Source organism: Schistocerca gregaria, chromosome 1, assembly GCF_023897955.1.
Source record: "Schistocerca gregaria isolate iqSchGreg1 chromosome 1, iqSchGreg1.2, whole genome shotgun sequence".
NCBI classification, from domain to species: domain Eukaryota; kingdom Metazoa; phylum Arthropoda; class Insecta; order Orthoptera; family Acrididae; genus Schistocerca; species Schistocerca gregaria.
The window spans coordinates 1,118,424,550-1,118,446,488 of NC_064920.1; the positions used below are offsets into that span (position 1 = coordinate 1,118,424,550).

At 42.9% G+C, this 21,939-nt stretch overlaps 1 protein-coding gene across 4 annotated transcripts in view; it reads right to left on the bottom strand.

The window, feature by feature from the left end:
* Nucleotides 1-21,939, bottom strand: part of LOC126283710 (glutamate receptor ionotropic, kainate 2-like) — a 651,295-nt gene that overhangs the window by 133,717 nt on the left and 495,639 nt on the right. For 2 of the 4 annotated variants that reach the window (XM_049982293.1, XM_049982297.1), the window contains exons 6-9: nt 17,909-18,073; nt 13,560-13,712; nt 8,994-9,197; nt 5,036-5,239 (exon numbers count right to left, since the gene is read on the bottom strand). In XM_049982293.1, coding sequence (XP_049838250.1) covers nt 5,036-5,239; nt 8,994-9,197; nt 13,560-13,712; nt 17,909-18,073 — 726 coding nt within the window. The remainder of the gene's footprint in view (nt 1-5,035; nt 5,240-8,993; nt 9,198-13,559; nt 13,713-17,908; nt 18,074-21,939) is intronic. The other 2 variants (XM_049982296.1, XM_049982294.1) reach the window with 1 other exon arrangement.

Consider the following 21,939-nt stretch of genomic DNA (forward strand, 5'->3'; position numbering starts at 1 on the left):
GGCAAAAACTGTAGAGGAAGACAGACATTGGAATACGTCAAGCAAATAATTGAGGACTTAGGTTGCAAGTGCTACTCTGAGATGAAGAGGTTAGCACAGGAAAGGAGTTCGTGGCGGGCCGCATCAAACCAGTCAGTAGACTGAAGACCAAAAAAAAGCAGATACGACCCAATTAAACAGTCCCCAACAACACCGAGTCGCACATTAACGAAGAACCGCACTTGTTGTTGATCAATCCGCTGTGCGGCTCGGCCGTAGTGGTGCGCTACGTAGTACGCACCGACCGCATCAGTGTGCTCACTCCAGGTGTATCGCTCCATTAGTAAACAGAGACAATGCACTATTACATTGGTGCACAGCAGTTGCTTACAACTGAAGAGCGTAATACTCCCTCTAACAACTAAAGGTCGTAATACGGCCTATAACAACTGAAGAGCGTAATACAGTCTCCACCGGTTTAAATAATCGTCATAGGAAAAAATGACAGGAAAAATATTTGTTTCGATGTCCCCTACAACCTCCCAGAGTTTGTTGGTTTAAATACTTTTCGCCCTGTACATAGTTTTTAATCCATCAAAAATTATGAATTAAACGCAGAGGAATTAAGATATTGGCTGCAAGTGGGCATTGATGTAAATCAATGGGGAAAGTTGAAAACTTGTGCCGAAGCCGAAATTCGAACGCGGGTCTGCAGCTTACTTGGCAGGATCCTCTGACCACTATACCATCCGGCCACAGTGGTTATGAGAACTGCACGGGCAACCCTGGTATGCATCACGTCAGCTCTAAATTCTCAACGCTAGGAATGTAAATGGCGCTTGGCCATATCCTCATTATTCGCGGCATTTCGCAGATCCCCGTAAGCGTTCGAGCCCGGTGTTCATCCGCAAAGAATAGCTGCCTGGCCTACAGTATGGATAACTCGAGAAATTTGCTCTGACGGGAGGCGTTCTAGGTTGTACAACCACTGTGGCCGGATGGCGTAGTGGTCACAGCGTCTGCCTAGTAAGCAGCAAATCTCCATTCGAATCCCGCTCCGGCAAAAGTCCTCAACTTTCCTCATTGATTTACGTCCATCCCTACTTGCTGCCAATGACTTTAAGTCCTTTGTGTTTAGGAAGATAACGCTGATGTAGACGAATAAATAAAAACATTAAAAAATTCCTGTTATTTTTCACCACCCTTCGTATGAGCGTGTTTGTATGTGTCGTGTGGAATGGTAAGTATTTCTCATTAGTAAATGGTAAGCACGTAATTTTGTATTATTAATTTGAATCGAATGCCACCATTCTGATTCAACGATCAATTACATTCCTTTATGGTTACATCCAGGCTATTCAGTGACTTATTCACACGAAAATTATTTGTTCTTTTAGCAATAATGTCGGTTATCATCCAAAACTTAAATTTGAAACAGGAAGAAAAGTAAGAACAAATAAGAAAATGCCGCAGGATAGCTACAACAAATAATAGATGTATAGTACTGAAAGTGAAAGAATAGGAGGAAACTGACGAAAACATAAAGAAAAGAAATATGGAAAAACCACACTACTCCCCATTGTGTCCGGCAATAATAAATCTTCCTTAAAAATGTGAGAGAATTTTGTAATAAATACGAAGTCCATTCTCCAAATTCCAGTACTGGGAAGGTGTCCGTACTTGATCCCTGAAACCCTTGCAGACGCCAATGTATGGCTGAATGTGAAAGTGAAAATAGGTGCCTGCGAATGGCCTACTTACCTGGAATATGAACAGGGTGTCATCTGATCCTATTGTGCGTAGCAAACATTCACGCATGAGCTGTGCAGTAAAGCTTCATCTACCAATAAACTCGGTGTCGCAGTTCGGTGCATGTCAGGGGGTCTTCATACCTACATAAGCGACATCCTGTTCCATTCAGCTTGCGCCTGCCGCGGTGGTCTTGCGGTTCTAGGCGCGCAGTCCGGAGCCGTGCGACTGCTACGGTCGCAGGTTCGAATGCTGCCTCGGGCATGGATGTGTGTGATGTCCTTAGGTTAGTTAGGTTTAAGTAGTTCTAAGTTCTATGGGACTGATGACCACAGCAGTTGAGTCCCATAGTGCTCAGAACCATTTGAACCATTTTAGCCATTCAGCTTGCGTAATGAGTGAGGGGCGAATAACAGTCTATATGCCTCTGTAAGTGGCCTAATCTCGCGTGTTGTATTCTCATGATCTCTAAGATTGAGCTATGTATACCATGACCAAAACATAATAGTCGTATTCTCCAAATACAAGTTCTCTAATTTTACATAACATGGTTTCTAGAGAACTGCGTCGTCTATATTGCAGAAATTCCCAATTGAGGCCCCTCTGCAATTCCGTATTTTTGTCAGACCTCTAGTGTCATGCGTGAATGCTAACCACTCAGAATTCTGGTACTCTGTAAATCCTCGCGGTATCATCTTACATGGAACTACCATTACAGAAGGTCTATAATATATGCTAACCATTCCACCGAATAAAATGTGTTCCATTCACCTTCCCTCATACTGATTTCGCATTGTTGTTCCTTTCCATATCTAGTCTCGCATTTTGACCGATCAAAACAGTCAGTGGTGTCATTTGGATGCGGTATGGAGGGACATAGGGTTAGTACACCGCTACACCGGCCGTTGTTGGCTTTCTACAAATTGCAGCCGCTTCTTCTCATTCACGTAGCCCATAAGTTGACATCATGCGGCTGAGTGCATACCGTTCCGAATCAACCACCAAGGAAAAATCCCTGGTAGTACTGGGAATCGAACCTGGTTCCCACAAACAGCAACCATATACGCTGACCACTAAGAGACAGAGGAGGGACCATTTCGCATTGATTCTTAATATTGCTGAGAATGCGCTACGTAACAAAGAGAGCTCAATGGAAGGAGGTAACAAAGTGAAACCTCACAGGTTCAGAGGGTATGTGATGCTGTTTCAGTGATTACAAAATTGAGTCAAATTTACAAAGAACTTGGTAGTGCGAGCCCATTTATCAGTATGACCTTGTTCCCCCTCTGGCGATGCTGCATGCACTGATTCTTTTCGGAAGGCACTCATAAGGCCATTGTGTCCTCTCCTGTGACAAGCTGGCTCACTGTAATTCTTCCTTGATATCATGGGTGCTGACACTGGGATGGAGCTGGAGCTAGTGTCCGAAGTGATCTCACACGTGTTCTATCGGCGACAGGTCTGGGTTTCTTGTTAGACACGGGAGTAGCCCAACATGAGGTAGTCAGTTGACAGATACACGTGCCATTTGAGGACGAGCATTGTCCTGTTGAAAAACGGTACCACGATACTGTCGCTTGAGAGGTAAAATATGAGGACGTAAGATGTCTGTAACGCACCGTTGTGCCGTTAGAGGTGCCTCAGTCGTGACATGAAGTCATACCCGACGGATTCCCACGGCATGACGCCAGGGGTAACACTGCTGTGTCTCTCCAAAGCAGTAGAGAGACTCATGCTAGCAAAGATATAACATAAGCGATTTTGGCAAAGGGCGGATTTTTCTGGCGCGCGGTGTACCTGTTCAGCAATTAACATGTTCGTGCCTTAAGCGCCTACGATAGTGTTTGAATACAGTGAAACTATAAATGTCGACAACCTGTAGAACATCGGCAGCCATCGCAGAGCGTGGAGTTCAGAGGCTTGCCGACTCGGTAAAACCGTGGCAGATGTGGCGAGGAAGTGCATTGTTGTTGCTAGCGCAAATTATTCGAAGGACATCGTTCTGTGGACACTTAAATATGGCGCTTTGCAATAGATGACACATGTTCCCCTGCCGACACAACGGCGTCGTAGATTGCGAATGCAGCCAGTATGGAATCGTCGAAGTTGGACCACGTACCAACGGAAACATGTTACATGGTAAGATGAATCCCGTATCTTGTTACAGCAAGTCGATGGGGGTGTCCGCATACCTCATATCGAGATAATGGCTGCTCTAAACATGTACCACACCACGAACTCACCCCTTTGTCACGGTATTAAGCCATGGTGGACATTCACACGAGCTTCCATGGAAACTGTGGTAGTAATCGAAGGCACTCTAATAACTATGGGCCAAATCAACAGTATTGCGCATTCCCTGTATCCCTTAATGCTTGAATTCTTCCCCGATGTCGATGGCACCTCCAGCAGAATAAGTGACCATACGAAAAAGCGAGAATCATGCCAATGTAGTCTGAAGAGCAAAACTGACATCATGTAAATGTCTTGGCCAACAAATAGACTGGAGCAAATTTGGGTCGCTATAGCGAGCCAGCTCCACGCCTACACACCACGGCCCCTTAAATTACGGGAATCGTTTGGCCTGTGCATAGACTTGTGGTGCCTTACACCTCCAGAATCCCACGAAATATATGTCGAATCCATGGCATTGTTTACAATGACACTAACTCTTCACTAAACGGTCTCTTATTTTTACACTGTAGGGGGATTTTCCTGGCACAGTTATCAGCTAACCTAAAGCAAGAACGTCAAGCATGTCATCTGTTTGTGCATAGTGGAAAATTTACTCTGTACATGATAGTATTATAAAAGTTTGTTTCGTAGATTAGGAAGCAGAGATTGTCGACCAGCACAGCAGCTGCCTAAAGGAGCTTGGAAAACCACCAAAAACTACAGTCGGTCTGACCTGTGTACCAGACCAATGGTCGTTAAACCGGCACGCGGCGCCGTTCTGGGTTTGACTCACCACCTGGCCCAGACATCTAGCGCGATGCGAGGTAAACTATATTTCAGGTGCATTATTTCTATACTGTAACCGATGTTTCTCACTATACAGGGACGAACTGCGTGGGCGTTATTTACAGTCATACCGTGAAACGTCAGAATGGTTGGGGACACTGAACAATTCTACAACAATACCACAACTGTTGGACATGTAGTTTTACGATGTGTAGCACTAAAAGGTAAGTACCGATTGTTCACACCTGCTCTACTGGTCCAGGTGTACACTAAGGCGCTAGCGGAACGTGGGGAGTGCTCATAATGGTCCAGTGCTGGGACGCAGCGCCGAAAGGAACCCACGTACGTGCTTCATGAGGTGCAGCACCATGCCGTTCCACTCGCCAGTGATGGGATCCTGGGCGCCGTACTTGCGGTCAGGCACCAGGTCCAGGATGTAGTCGAAGCCCACGTCGCGAGCGATGCGCTCCAACAGGTCCACGCAGAAGCCGTAGAAACGATCGTTCCCCGTGTAGTTCTTGCCGTAGTGCATCATCACGTACGGGATCTCCTGCATCCCCACATCCATTACAAGGGACATTTCACACAGAAGAATTAGGGAAAACTTCTTGACATGAGACTCCTGTACTTCCTCGGAGTTTAGCAGGATTCTAAATAACAAGATTCGTCGCCTAAGGTCTGATACTGTCTAACTACACTGTGTGGTACTAGCTTGACGTTTGCAGTTGTACATGTGTTGCTTCCAAGAAAACGCTATGATCTTCAGGAGAGAGGGTGAAGAAAGACATCAAGTTGAAACAGTTGCTGATGGAACAGAGTTGGAAAGAATATTCTCAAGCAAATGAAATAAAACCCAGCAATAAAACATCACAACATTCAAATAAATATAAAAATAAAGGAATTGTTCATCACTGATCTTCTACAACTATATTCTGGATGAAATCGTAAGAATCTAGAATTAAATATTATCTGAACATAGAATTTCACAAATAATGCTAGAGGAAAAGATCGTAACTCTTAAAGTAAATTTCTAAGCTAAGACTGCATAGTCTCCCAGTGGTATCATTGGGTAAAATGTTCTCGGGTTTCCAGCCGCGTCAAGTGATTAAATTTAAACACAGACACTTGACGCGGCTGTATAACCCAAGAACATTTTAAATTAATCAGCATTAGCTGATGATCTCGTTCTGCTCCTAGTAAGCTTAAAGGCTGCATAGATCGTAGTTAGTCTCTTGGGGGAGGTAGCCAACAAAACAGATCTAGGAAGATATGTATGGAAAAGAATTGCAACCATGAAAATTCTCGAAATTTTTAATAACAGGGTTTGGTCAAAACGGTGTACAAGGATATTCTAAAATCTTTGTCGAAATGGTTCAAGAAAATGGTTTAGAAAAATCTTTCTCAGACAAAATAATGAGTGTAAATGACTAGCACTGAGTTACACGTTACATGAACTAAAACTCCTGTATTTTAAAAAGAGAATTATATTGCAAACGCGGCGTTCTTTACAAACGATAACTCAAGGTAATTGAGAGTTAATGTTGAGATATGTCACAAGATAGGCGACGCTACAGATATAATCCGAAAGGAACACTTATATTATTCAGTCATATAAATGGGTGACAGCAAGGGAACGAAAAAGATCTTCCGAAACCTTTCTCGAAAGAAGTTAACAACAAGCTATACCAAGAAAATAACAAAGAAGAAACACATAACAAGAAGAAATAGCACACTGAGAAATACTTAGAATAAAAGGTGATACATGATATATGAAGGAAGGAATGAAGGGATAAAAACTAAATCAAATCTACGTGAGAAGAGTAAATGAAACACAGTGAAAATACAACGAATGTTGGAGAGAAAAGTTGTAATAAAGGCGGAATATGAGGAACTAAACCGAAGCTTCAAAGAAACTGGTATAGGCATGCGTATTCAAATACAGATATAAGTAAACAGGCATAATAAGGCGTTGCGGATGGCAACGCCAGTGTAGGACAGGTGTGTAGTGTAGTTGTTAGATCGCTTACTGCTGCTACAGCGGCTGATAATCAAGAGTTAAGTGAATTTGACGGCGTTGTTATAGTCAACGCACGAGCGATGAGACACAACTTCTCCGAGGTAGATGAAGTGGGGATTTTCCCGTAGGACAATTTGACGAGTGTGCCGTGAACGTCAGGAATCCGGTAAAACATCAAGTCTCCCATATCGCTGCGGCCAGAAAAAGATGCATCAAGAACGGGACCGTCGAGGACTGATGAGAGTAGTTCAACTTGACAGAAACGCAACCCTTCAGAAAACTGCTGGAGATTTCAAATCCGGGCCATCAACAGATGTCAGCGTGCGAACCATTCAATAAAACGTCAACGTTGCGGGCTTTTAGAGCCGAATGCCCACTCGTGTACCCTTGATGACTACACGGCACACGCTTTACGCCTCGCCTGGGCCCGTCAACACCGAGGTTGGACTGTTGATGACAGGAAACATGTTTTCTGGTCGGACGAGTCTCGTTTCAAATTGTATCGAGCGGCTGGACGTGTACGGGTACCGAGGAAACCTCATGAATTCATGGAGTCTGCATGTACGTTGGGGATTGTTCAAGCTGGTGGAGTCTCTGTAATGGTGTGGGTCGTGCTCAGTTGGAGTGATATGGGACTCCTGGTACGCCTAGCTACTACTCTGACAGGTGTCCGTACGTAAGCAGCGTTCAGAATTGCTACATAGACCCTCCAGGAACACTCTTCTGAGTTTAAACACTTACACTGCCTACCAAACTCCCCACACATGAACATTATTGGTTATATCTCGGATGCCTTGCAACATGCCGTTCGAAAGAGATCTCCACCCCCTCTTACTCTTACGGATTTATGAACAGCCCTGTAGGACTCTTGGTGTCAATTCACTCTAGCACTACTTCAGACATTAGTGGAGCCCATGCCACTTCGTGTTGCGGCACGTCTGCATGTTTGCGGGGGCCCTGCACGATATTGGGCAAGTGTACCGGTTTCTTTGGCTCTTCAGTGTGTATTTGTTGCTTTCAGTGCACAAGGAATTACCGTGAGAGTAAGAAATAAGTTAACACTGCCTCTTCTGATATCATCGTGCACCACAGTAGCAGTGTTAAGTTGTCAGATAGAGAACAAGAGGCAAAGCATGTGGCTCAGAAAGAGGTGATGATATGATGGGTTGACACATCGCCTTTGGAAGTTCACGACCCGCAAGTTGCATCATATTCAAAACACTAACGTCGGTGTCTCGGAGAACATTAGCACATAACGGAAGAAAACGTCCAATAACACGCACATGGTAGAAGTAGAAATCAACAATAAATTCCGTGAGACATGCATGAGGGATAAAATAATTTCAGCACTCATGCACGTTCGCGGACTGTTTGTTTACACAAACTCTGTGGTATCAATGTCAACATGGAATGCACTTTGATGTACTGAAGTGAAGCAATATCAATTCAGTGGAAAGTTCTGAAGTGCTAAAGGCGTTATTTGTGTTGAACACGTTGCGTAAATAGAACCTCTACGTGTTATGTAAATTGATGAATAAACTACTCTACACATACTATCGAAGAATGTTTCTAGACTGATGAAGTCTAAAATAATAGCACTACAGTTTCTTGATGATGCTTATAAGAAATATTTTCATCATAATTAATCCTCAGTGTTTAGGTGCTCGAGAAGAGTCATAAAATTAGGAAAACGTTGCTGTAAAGTTTTCTCTACATACGTATATTCTGAGTTGAGGCTGTGTTTAGCCACAGTTAATCACCTTTGGTCACATAAATAAATTAAAAACAATTTCCATCCCCTGTTTCCGATTAAAGTTTACAGGAAGTTTTGCAAGCTAAATGCTGGGCTCGGCAATGAGAATGAAACAATAAATGAATGTTTAAATAAACGGAGACTGAAGATGATGCTGTGACACTCGTAAAAACTTCGCAATATTTCAACAAAGTTGTCCAGCTAGAACCGAAAGAATTTTTCCTTGTTATTAGAACAATACAGTGAACAAAGGAGTGTACGAGTACAAAGCAAAAGATTTGACACCAAACCCAAGCTGCTGGGAAGAGTGCAAGATAATAAAGGACTATAAGGTATTAGGAGATGTCAAATAAGGGGAGGAACATTAAGAAAAATTGAAACAATGATGAGAGAGCTGCAGTGACTGAACGCCGTTAACTTCAATAATGAAGACTAAATTTTCGTGACTGTAGGTAATACTTTTCGTTGGCTCTCGATGTGCAGGCACGGTGAACTTGGGTGAGTACAACTGGAGAAGGGAGGTGAGAAACTCACCAGTATTGTGATGACGACGAGAGTGACGTTCATGGTGCCCGGGTCGAAGAAGGCGGCGCGGTCGGTGATGTTGACTCCAGAGCCGGGGCTCCACTCGCCGACCTTGACGAGCGCGTGCTGCTTCAGCTTCAGCAGGTCCAGCTTGAACTGGATGCGCCGCCCCTCTTTGAACTCGATCGGCCCGCTGAGCCCCTTCAGCTCCACCTGTACACGTGGCAGCAGCTTTAGTTTCCTGCAGCAATGTAGCAATACGCATTCTTGATGATTCCTGGAACTTCAGTTACTCAAGTGATGATTATGATGATAAATATGGTTTGTGGGACGCTCAACAGCGCGGTTATCAGCGCCCAGAAAAATTGATAATCTTTTCACGTTCCACTCTCGCCTTTTTCTTGAGTGATGATGATATGATGAGGACAACACGAACACTCACTCCCACAGCTGAAAAAATCTGCGACCCGGCTGGGAATCGAACCCGAGATCCCGTACTCTAGAGGTAGCAACGCTAACCATTAGACATAAGCTGCCAGCATTACTAAAGTGTGATCGGAACCTATAAATACTGGTGGTTCCGCCTTACAATCGAGTATCACTAGTGCAAGTCTGTCGTATGAAGCCCAGTTTCGGGTCCAACTTTGTGTGTGTCTTCAAGGTCCTAACCGTCCACAACCGCTTCCCACCCCACGCCCATTCCCCTCCCCAGTTCCTACCTATCATTCCCCCAATCACACTTTCGATTCCTCCTCTCCATTCCCCTCCTCCTAGTCCTCCTCCTCATCCACCCTTCCTCCTTCCTCCCTCCCGAGTGTGTAATGCACCTCACATGTGTTTCTGCGTAAAACGACTGTAACTGCATTATTTGAGGGAAGGTTCAAAAAATCGATCGTTTTAAATTTCATTTTTGGGTCCATAAAAGTGCTTAGAATCCACCCCTGTAACGGTTTTTCCGAATACGGGACGGAAATGTTTGTTATTCGCGGATGAACAAAAAAAAAGCTCATCTGCCTGAAATCGGCCTTTTTCACGCACTAGTTTGTTTCTGGAATTCCGACTTTGTAGCCGCGAAAAATTATTCTATGTTCTTGCTCATGGCTAAAAGTGATAAAGTGATGAAGGAGCTTACGACGTACTACGGCTTGGCAATCCGACGGCATTCCAATTCGTTGGAACAGATGAAGAAGGCAATATGGGCAACGTATTTCCGCAAGTGGTCGACGGATGAACACCCACAACGCCAAAATTGTCCGTGTGAGGAAACTAGTTGGTGCAAGTGGCGCATTGCAGAGGCTACCGATCATCTGGACGAATATCAACACGAGCAGCCGCTCTCCAAAGAAGTTCAAAAAGTGATTCATCCGGTCTACGAGGCCCTTTCGGACGACCAGTTATTGTACCAGTGCTTGGGAAGAAACACACAAAATTCAAATGAAAGTTTGAACGCCTGTGTATTGAAGTTAGCCTCCAAGCATTTGCATTCTGGTGCTAAGACAGTGGAGATTGCGACTTTCCTGGCAGTGAGCAGCTTCAGCGAAGGGTATTCAACAATTCTGAAGACCATGGCCACGATGGAAGTCTCCCTGGGACTCTATTCGACGCAATTCGCCAAGCATTCGGACGACCACCGGATTCAAGCAGCCGAAAACCGCTTGTCACCGGCCGTACGAGCGGCTCTGGAGCAGCGCAGGATGGTCCGGATGGAGCAGAACGCCATCTACGAGGAAGGGGAAGGACTCGTTTATGGACCCGGAATAGCAGATTGAACTAAGTTGCATAATATTGCATTTATAAGTAGCCAAAAATTTAAACGCGTTTTTCTCAAAATGAGTTTTTTTATCGCGCGGTATGGTAACTTCAAATCTACTGAACCGATTGGCATGATTCTTTATTTCCGACGAAGCTAACAAAATTTTGTTGAAGCTGTACAACTTTTATTCCGATCCATCAACTATAAATATTTTTCACTTGTCGATGAAAAAACCCTATTTCTTTGAGATGGCCGCCATTTTGTTTCCTATGCTCGAAATAACATAAACGAGGTACAACTCCTAAAAAATCTTATATGCTTCGCTAACGTCAACTCAATTTTGATTTGAGACGAGCCGACTGAGCTGTGATTTACCGCGCGTGGAGGTCTACATCGAAATTTTGTTTCGTTCCGACGGCACTTCCGCCTTTGCTCTTCAACATTTCCGATCCAAAATCTTCCAGTTTGTAGAGGAAATACAATGAAACATTTTGACCAAATTTGACATTGATATCTATAACACATCCAGAGAACAAAGTTCTCAAAGACCATGTTTTTTTCGGGCCAAAGGTAGTCAGCCTCCCCTTAATCAGTTTACAGAACGGTATTCCCATCAACAGCGCCTATCATTTTCATATTAATGAGTCCATTCATAGCGCTGAAACTCTCACAGAATAACACTAAACGTTGCTCCAAACCCATCGTTCCGACTTAAGTTTTTGGAAGGTCGGTCCAGATCGAAGGACAACGGCCGAAACTGGACACCTCTTCTCAAATTTACCCAATTGTGAAATGGTTTGGTGAGTTACAAGAGTTCACGCATCCCTCATGGGTAACTAATAAACGAAGATGAAAATAGCAAGTTACACACATAACTGAACTAGAGACAGGTCCGTGCAGGAGAGAAAACGATTCTACAGAGCTCTGTAGGAGAGAGAACGATTCTATAGCCATCACGAATTGAATAGTTCAAATTTATACGAGACCTGGATGTCGTCAGATCTTGTGTTACATGTCGGCGTGATAATCAAGCGTAGGGGGGGCAACATTAGCGCATCATCTCGGAGATCTAGTAACCTGTTCGCTTTTCACACGCCAGCTTATCTAGTGTATTCAGCTTCGAGTGTAATACTGTAGAAAAGTGATTAACGGAAATTGGATACTCTCTACTATATGTTGTATAGTGACTTGCAGAGTCTCTGCTGTGCTGAAAGAAAATGACGACCATTGTGACCAACTGTTTAGTAGAGTTTTGGTGTACAATCTCTGCTGCGATAAAGCAAAATATTATGACCATTATGACCAACTGTTTAGCAGCGTTTTGGTCTATCTTTGGAAAGCAATACACTAGAGATTCTGCAGTGCGTAGATTCGGTAAGTCCTTTGTAGTTATTCTGAGAGATGTGGCACAAAATGTGTAAAGACAAGGCTTGCAATTCTCTAAACAATCAGGCCCGTCGACCGCCCGAGAGCAGCCGGCAACTGATTGGGTCCTGATTTGTACATTGGCTTTCGATCATACTAGCGTAGTGGCCACCACATAAAGGTGAGTTCACTATCATGATCCTCAACCCATTGCAACACGGGCTTGGCCTGTCACATAGTTATGTAGCCAGAAGATATCAGGCATGAAGGGATACTGGCACTCCGCAATAATGGTCACGCTGTCCGCAGCTGCATCGTACATTCGACTATTACCAAAGTTCCCGTGGAAGCCCAGGTAATGAACCCCCCCTGGCCTCCCCCTCCCTCGCCCGGATCGCGATACAGTCAACATCGGCCTGCGTCCCTGGCGATGTGCATGTTTCGGGAAATCTTTCGCCTGAATGACGCCATAGCCGGATACGACCTTCTGCGTCACGCAAGAAGAAAGGTGATTCACCTGACTCGGCGACATGTTTCAACTGACTCACGATTCAATCTCGATGACCCCGCGACCGTTGCAATCGTAACTGGATCAACAAGGGAACACGTAGATGCCGCCTTCTGGGGACCACCATGTTTATCAATATCGGCAGAATTGTGTGCTGCTAAACATTTTTGCATGCACCTGCACTGGATTCTGTCGTCAGATCTGCCGCAAGATCACTGCCTATTCTTCTTTATATAGCGAGCAAGTCTACGACCAATACGCTGCATGATGCTTAGTCACTTCCCCCAAAGCGATCTAGTGACATTAAATTTCGCGGTGGGCGGTAGAAAGACGCAATACATCGATTTCGGAATAATCCGTCGTCAACACACTGCCGTTGGCAACAAAGCGTTAGTATTAAGAAGTCTTCGCCGGATGCCATGTTTTATAATAGTGAAGAGACAGATAACAGCGTTACAAATTAACCTTCAACTTAGTTCTGGACAACAAGAAGCGAAGAGCAGTCACAAGAGCCGATCCACAGACCGTGGTACATAAGTAATCAAAGGTACCCCCTCATGTTTGACGTCTTACCCGACGGCGATGACATCATACACAGGACAAATGTCCGTATTACGAAGCCGGACTTGTGGTTTGAAGAACATGATAGTGAATTCATGTTCATGTCGTGGCTTCCAAATTCGCCTGCTCTGATGAACGCATTCGAAAGCATATGCGGTATAGTAACGCAGTAATTGTTTGTACGGTTAAGATCAGTACAGTACAGCCCTGCAGCGTAACTAGCGACTGGAGGTCACGGTTCCCTTGTACCAAAACACTCGCAATGTACTTTAGAACTAACTCCGAAATTTTGCGGTGGATTTCGGTTCATCACGTAAATATTATTAGCCGTGTCATTAACGTACAACACCAACAGCAAGTGTCACTGCGGAGAATGGCGTGTACTCACCGAGTTGATGTAGTTGATGAGACTGAGGCCGCCATCCCAGGGCACCTCCTCCTCGCAGGAGACGTTGGACAGCCGCAGGGTGTGGCTCTGGTCCAGCGTCTGCAGCCCGATGGCGAAAACATACACCGAGTCGTACATCAGCGCCGGCTCCGCCTGAAAGCGGGACAAGTAGGTGGGAAGCGGCAAACTCAAAGTTTTGATCATGTGTAAACAAAGTGTATGAAGAAATGATTACACTTAGTTTACTGTGGGGGAAGTGAAGAAAGGCTATGCAAACGCGAATAATATAAAAATACTGTAGCCTTTAAGGTGTACTCGGACCGTGTCCAGGAAAAAGTGATTCCGGAATGTCGTAACTGTATAGGTTTCTAAAGATACCATAAGACGAAGTTGAGATTTATAAAATATACTTTTGATTCTAGAACTCTAGAGATAGAGCAGGCTGTTAGTAATCAGATCCACTGTTGAGTCAAAGTGTTTTTTAACCAAGTACCTAGTTATCTGGTAGTAGAGAGAATTTCTGTTGATACTGTTTGGGATGGGATAACCAGTTCTTCCAAGGAAAACCTCTCAAACAAAGTGTTCAGTTTCCAGAGATGAGAACCATTTTTAAATGTTGTACAACATGTCCTAGTCAAAAATATCAAATCATAGTCTGTGCGCAGATTAATTTCGTTTTGTGTGTTAAAAGAAAAGGCTACACTTGCTCGACTTGTGCAATATACAGCAGGCAAAGCGAACAAGACCTGTTCACGGTGGCAGACAAATCGCCTTCAGAGTCAATAATTAAGGAAGGAGCGTACATGCCACTATTTTTACAAGTGGACCACTATCAGACTCTTCACGTCTGTACGCCAATGTCCTGCATAGTGGAGAAGGGGGAGTTTAGTGTTTAGCGTCCCATCGACAACAAGGTCATCAGATTCGGAACACAAGTTCGGATTAGGGAAGGATGGAGAAGGAAGGCGGCCTTGCCCTTTCTAAGGAACCTTCCCGGCATTTTCCTTAAACGATACAGGAAGATCACGGAAACTGATATCAGGATGGCCGGACGTGGATTTGAGACGTCGTCTTCCCGAATGCGAGTCCAGTGTGCCAACCACTGCGCTACCCCGCTAGGTCCTGCGGAGTGGCTGTCTGACTATTTCCAGCGAATCGAAAGACAATAATTGAATACCCATAAAAAAAGAAAAGAAACGAGACGTGTGGTATAATACCTGGCAGTTGTTGTTGTGGTCCTCAGTCCTGAGACTGGTTTGATGCAGCTCTCCATGCTAATCTATTCTGTGCAAGCTCCTTCATTTCCCAGTACCTACTGCAACCTAAATCCTTCTCAATCCGCTTAGTGTATTCATCTCTTGGTCTCCCTCGACGATTTTTACCCTCCACACTGCCCTCCAATGCTAAACTGGTGATGCCTTGATGGCTAAGGGCATGTCCACCAACCGATCCCTTCTTCTAGTCAAGTTGTGCCACAAATTCTCTCCTCCCCAATCCTATTCAATACCTCCTCATTAGTTACGTGATCTACCCATGTAATCTTCAACATTCTTCTGTAGCACCACATTTCGAAAGCTTCTATTCTCTTCTTGTCCAAACTATTTATTGTCCATGTTTCACTTCCATACATGGCTACACTCCATACAAATACTTTCAGAAACGACTTCCTGACGCTTAAATCTATACTCGATGTTAACAAATTTCTCTTCTTCAGAAACGCTTTTCTTGCCATTGCCACTCTGCATTTTATATCCTCTCTACTTCAACCATCATCAGTTATTTTGCTCCCCAAATAGCAAAACTCCTTTACTACTTCAAGTGCCTCATTTCCTAAGCTCTCCACATATCACGTTGATATGACTGTTAAATGCATCTACAAAATCTGCTTGTGCTAGCAATGTGAGGACATTCAAAATCTACTTGGCTCTTACGGCAAAACCTTACGCCGCATTTCCGTCACGTCATTTTTGGAGACAGTGTTCGTTGACGATTAAATTTGCTTTCTTCGCGTCTGAAGGCTCAGTCGATAGATATTTCTACGTAGTGGGAGCCATTGCAGTAGCGCAAATAATGAAGCTATTGCGTTTTACGTAGAAATTGGTGTCACTCCCAATTACGACCACTGAGATGGAAATAAACAAATATTTCTCATTTATATACAGTATGTTACGTGTCTGAACATATAATAGCATCTCATCTAAAAGTCGGGCAGCGGTATGCTTTCAGAAGTGCCTCTAATCTATTGCCTGAAGTTCGGTTTAGTTTGTCCGTAATGAATGCGGTAATCGGTGTAATATTTTAACAGTCCTCAGAGCAATATTAGTCCGACAACCACTTGGTTTAGTATCTGATCTACATATTCGATAACATTAGCTCACATCGTAGAGGGAGACCAAGAGATGAATACACCAAGCAGATTCAGAAGGATGTAGGTTGCAGTAGGTACTGGGAGATGAAGAGGCTTGCACAGGATAGAGTAGCATGGAGAGCTGCATCAAACCAGTCTCAGGACTGAAGACCACTGCAACAACAGTTCACATTGGCAGTTCGAGTTTGCAGTAACAGAAGAAAATTTGTTTCGAGACGTCTGCGAGAGGTACTACTTCCACAAAGTGGTGGGAAGTAAAAAAAGAATTCCACCAATGGTGATATTGTTTAGTTTTAATATTTTCGAAACACTGAAATATAATTGCCAGAAAACACATAACCAGTAAATTATTTTGTTGTTGAGCTTCATTCATGGAGTCATGGTCAACACCTTTTTTGTTTATTTATAAATTATATCTGATATTACTAAAAGCTAGAGCAGCCTGGCTTGTGAAAATATAGTAACAGTTTTGGACCCTAATCTGTGTGGCTACAGTTTCAGTAACGTGTTGCACTCATTTCTCATTGCTGTCTCCTTTCGCGCTTTTTACTTTTCAGGAATCATAACAACAAAGTAAAATGGAAAAGAGTTGGAGCTGCAGCATCAAGTAGTGAAACAAAAACGTTTTATATCACTTCACTGTCAATATGTCCATTCATAAAAATGTAAAGCTCCTGACAACGTACATCAATCACTTACGTTGAGTCAACTAGTAACTTATTTAGCAAAGTTCGATTAGTGTCACATCGGCTAAACCATAAATGTCGGCTCATTCTACTGTTCCGCACCACACGTGCTTCATCTTCGTTGTTGAACACCCAAACATCCAAATGTCACATGCTAAGATCGGTCGTGTGTCGATAGAGTATCCACGAAAACAACGATTTACTCCGTGCTGTGTGCTGTCGTCCAGTACACGATAGTTGAGTGTCATCAGAATTACGAAGTACACAAAAGTGTGACTGTTCATTTCATGGTCAGGTACGACGATATGACGAACTACCAACTCACCTACCAGAATTCTTCACATTCGAAGCTCACAGACACAGTTTGCCTATAAAAAAAGAAAGGTAGGTGAGTTGGTAGAGCGTCAGATCGCCAAACAAAACGTCCAGAGTTTTTTTTCAGTTTAGGCGTGAAATTGTTATATGAGAGAACATTTTTCTGACATATAAAACGACGTTACGGAGTTTGTAGCAACGTTCTTTTGGCTGCCTGCTTTCGCTTCGTTAGTTGAAAGTAAGAAACCTATAGAGTATATCTGTGTAGATTGGTAAGTTGTTATCTATACAAATGTACGCAATAGATTCGGTACTTTCTATTAACGAAGCGAAAGCAGGCTGCCAGAAGAACTTTTCTACACTTTCCGAAACGTCCTTTTACAGGTAGAAAAATGTTCTCCTGTGAAATAATTTCACGCGTAAACTGTTAAAAAAAGAAACGGCTATCCGTGAGTTTCGAAATGAGACATTTTGTTTGACGATCTGACGCTTTACCAACACACATACAAGAGATCTTGAAATGCACGGGTCACAGATACGTATTTGCTGTACCCCGTAGTACTGGTGTTTTTTTAATTACCGTTTACGCATCTTCTACTGGTCGGCAGCACACAGCATGAGTTAAATCAGTGTTTTGCTTGATACACTATCGACATACAACGTTTGGTAGCGATCTGAGTGTCTGACATCAGGTGGTTTGGGTGTAAGCATTCAGGAATATACGTCGCCCCACCCCTCTCCAAAAACAGCCACCCAACCAGCTACCCAACCACGAACACACACACACACACACACACACACACACACACACACACACACACACACACACACACACTCGCACACACAAATCTTATCAGAAATATATATAATCTCGTTTGCTGTTATTTTACATTCCAATTTTACAGAACGCTTTTACACTAGTTAACGCCATGATTTTACAGTACTACATTAGGCTAAATATAGTGAAATTTTTAACTCACCTGAATAATGTTTGACCTGTTTAAAATGCTATGACCTACGGGCTGGAAACGTTCCATGTCCTTCAGTATCTCTTTTACACCGACGTCCTCGGCGTCCACTATTCGGAACGCTGTCATGTTAACGAAATTATATTTGAAGTCTTCCAAGTCAAACGTCTCGATATCCTGTAATATAAAACTGTTATTTATTCGTTGCCAAATAAAAATAGCAAATATTGTTTAATCTAGCACTAAATGAATGAAAACAACCAGTTTCAACCTCCTAAGCGACTAATCGCAAATTGTTCTCCATTTTGTGGATAAATAAGAGACATTAAGCAAAATATTTTATATGCGTGAATGCATAGATATTCCCTGTGATACAAAAACAAGTAGGAGTGGGAATGACGTGTAGTAACAATTGTGTGCTGAATTAAGCACTATAAGAAACTATTCAACATCGTATCGACTTATGTTATAAGATCAAACATAATTCTTACTTTTCGGGTGAAGGAGCCCTATTTTTAGTACTCATTCACCTTAATTCCGTTACGAAGATTTAATGTTGTGTTTGAGAAGGGTTGTAGCTATGCCAGACGTTAACATTCATTTGCTAGTTACTTCAAAAAAATCCGCTGTGGGGGGAAAAGACATGATCTAAGTATTTCCCTTCTCACTTGAAAGTCAAGTCTCTGCCAAGCACTTAAATGTGAATTGCAGAGTAGTCATGTAGATGTAGATGTATTTCAGTTGTTGCTGTTATTCTGGAGAGTATTTTAACTCATAAAACACGATTTTTCACTGCCATATGCAATAAGGGAATGGTGCTTCCTACGAACTTTTAGTGTCCTGAAACCTAGTCACTTTCGGCTGTCGTAGTACATATTCGCATTCGATGTCGATTGGCACCAGTCACAATTAGCGTCAGGCCACGATAGTCAAGCTTCTAATACTCAAATAGTGGTAATTCACAAAGTATTACTATTTACTAAATGTTGAGATTACTGCACACTGAAATTGTATCAGTCTCAGTGCAGGGTAACAAAAACATCGTCTTCTGATGGTAATGTCAGCTTTTATCCTAGCAGATTAAAAATATGTTCTGGCTGAAGTCCTGGACCGCCATACAGATTTAATCTCTCAGTTAAGTTTCAAATTAGTGCTCACTCCACTGCGGAAGTAAAATTCATTCTGTACTGTAAACGTTGTAGTGTCCAACACTGTAAAATTGACCCATTGTACTCCCAAGAGCTAACCGTGTATATCGTATTCAGAAATTTTAGCACGTTAGTAAAAAGTGCATTGTCGTCAGCGTAGTCTTACACCAGATAAATGAAATTGTTTGCTCGAAAGATATTTCTTATCCAGTGACTTAAAGCTATATGTTCCTGCATAGTGTCTGTTTTGTGCTATTACCTCTCTAGAGCAGGCAGCTGAGGAAAGTGCCTATGAGTGATGTGTAGGGATTGAAAAAAACAGTTCTTCCAATAATTACCTTGCACCTCGTGTCTGCCCAAGGTTTATGTTATTGACCGTCCCAAAAACATTGCCATACTAGTGGCCTATATTATCAGCATCTGATTATTCTGAATTGATGGCCTAAATTTTCTCGGGAATGTCAGTGAACTGAGAGGTGAGATGATGTAATATATTTGCATCTCTCGAACCACTCCAGTTCTGGCACAGTTACAACGATAACACAATTGCATTCACTAAAATGTTTTACTAAAGGACGCACAATTCTGTGTATAATACCTCACCACACCCGCTACTGCGTTCTTGTAGGACACATTGTTCTCAGCTATGAATAACTCTCCACTGGTGGAACTCAAAAGATGTCGATAAACTAGTTCCTTCAACGTTCTCTGCCAACCAGTCTGTGTTATTGACCGTCCGAAAAACATTGCCTTACTAGTGGGCTATATTGTCAGCATCTGATTTTTCTGAATTGATGGCCTGTATTTTCTCGGGAATGTCAGTGCACTGCAGATGTGAGATGATGTAATATATTTGCATCTCTCGAACCAATCCAGTTCTGGCACAGTTACAACGATAACGCAATTGCATTCACTGAAATGTTTTACTAAAGGACGCACAATTCTGTGTATATTACCTAACCACACTCGCTACTGCGTTCTTGTAGGACACATTGTTCTCAGCTATGAAGAACTCTCCACTGGTAGAACTCAAAAGATATCGATAAACTAGTTCTTTCAACGTTCTCTGCCAACCAGTCTGTGTTATTGACCGTCCGAAAAACATTGCCTTACTAGTGGTCTATATTGTCAGCATCTGATTTTTCTGAATTGATGGCCTATATTTTCTTGGGAATGTCAGTGCACTGCAGAGGTGAGATGATGTAATATATTTGCATCTCTCGAACCAATCCAGTTCTGGCACAGTTACAACGATAACGCAATTGCATTCACTGAAATGTTTTACTAAAGGCCGTACAATTCTGTATACATTACCTCACCACACTCGCTACTGCGTTCTTGTAGGACACATTGTTCTCAGCTGTGAATAACTCCCAACTGGTGGAACTCAAAAGATATCGATAAACTAGTTCTTTCAACGTTCTCTGCCAACCAGTCTGTGTTATTGACCATCCGAAAAGCATTGCCTTACTAGTGGGCTATATTGTCAGCATCTGATTTTTCTGTATTGATGGCCTATATTTTCTGGGGAATGTCAGAGCACAGCAGATGTGAGATGATGTAATGTATTTGCATCTCTCGAACCACTCCAGTTCTGGCACAGATACAACGATAACGCAATTGCATTCACTGAAATGTTTGACTAAAGGCCGTACAATACTGTGTACATTACCTCACCACAATCGTTACTGCGTTCTTGTAGGACACATTGTTCTCAGCTGTGAATAACTCTCAACTGATGGAACTCAAAAGATATCGATAAACTAGTTCTTTCAACATTCTCTGCCAACCAGTCTGTGTTATTGACCGTCCGAAAACATTGCCTTACTAGTGGGCTATATTGTCAGCATCTGATTTTTCTGAATTGATGGCCTATATTTTCTTGGGAATGTCAGTGCACTGCAGAGGTGAGATGATGTAATATATTTGCATCTCTCGAACCAATCCAGTTCTGGCACAGTTACAACGATAACGCAATTGCATTCACTGAAATGTTTTACTAAAGGCCATACAATTCTGTAGACATTACCTCACCACACTCGCTACTGCTTTCTTGTAGGACACATTGTTCTCAGCTGTGAATAACTCTCAACTGGTGGAACTCAAAAGATATCGATAAACTAGTTCTTTCAACGTTCTCTGCCAACCAGTCTGTGTTATTGACCGTCCGAAAAACATTGCCTTATTAGTGGGCTATATTGTCAGCATCTGATTTTTCTGAATTGATGGCCTATATTTTCTCGGGAATGTCAGTGCACTGCAGAGGTGAGATGATGTAATATATTTGCATCTCTCGAACCAATCCAGTTCTGGCACAGTTACAACGATAACGCAATTGCATTCACTGAAGTGTTTGTCTAAAGGCCGTACAATACTGTGTACATTACCTCACCACACTCGTTACTGCGTTCTTGTAGGACACATTGTTCTCAGCTGTGAATAACTCTCAACTGGTGGAACACAAAAGATATCGATAAACTAGTTCTTTCAACATTCTCTGATAACCAGTCTGTGTTATTGACCGTCCGAAAACATTGCCTTACTAGTGGGCTATATTGTCAGCATCTGATTTTTCTGAATTGATGGCCTATATTTTCTTGGGAATGTGAGTGCACTGCAGAGGCGAGATGATGTAATATATTTGCATCTCTCGAACCAATCCAGTTCTGGCACAGTTACAACGATAACACAATTGCATTCACTGAAATGTTTTACTAAAGGCCGTACAATTCTGTATACATTACCTCACCACACTCGCTACTGCGTTCTTGTAGGACACATTGCTCTCAGCTGTGAATAACTCTCAACTGGTGGAACTCAAAAGATATCGAAAAACTAGTTCTTACAACGTTCTCTGCCAACCAGTCTGTGTTATTGACCATCCAAAAAACATTG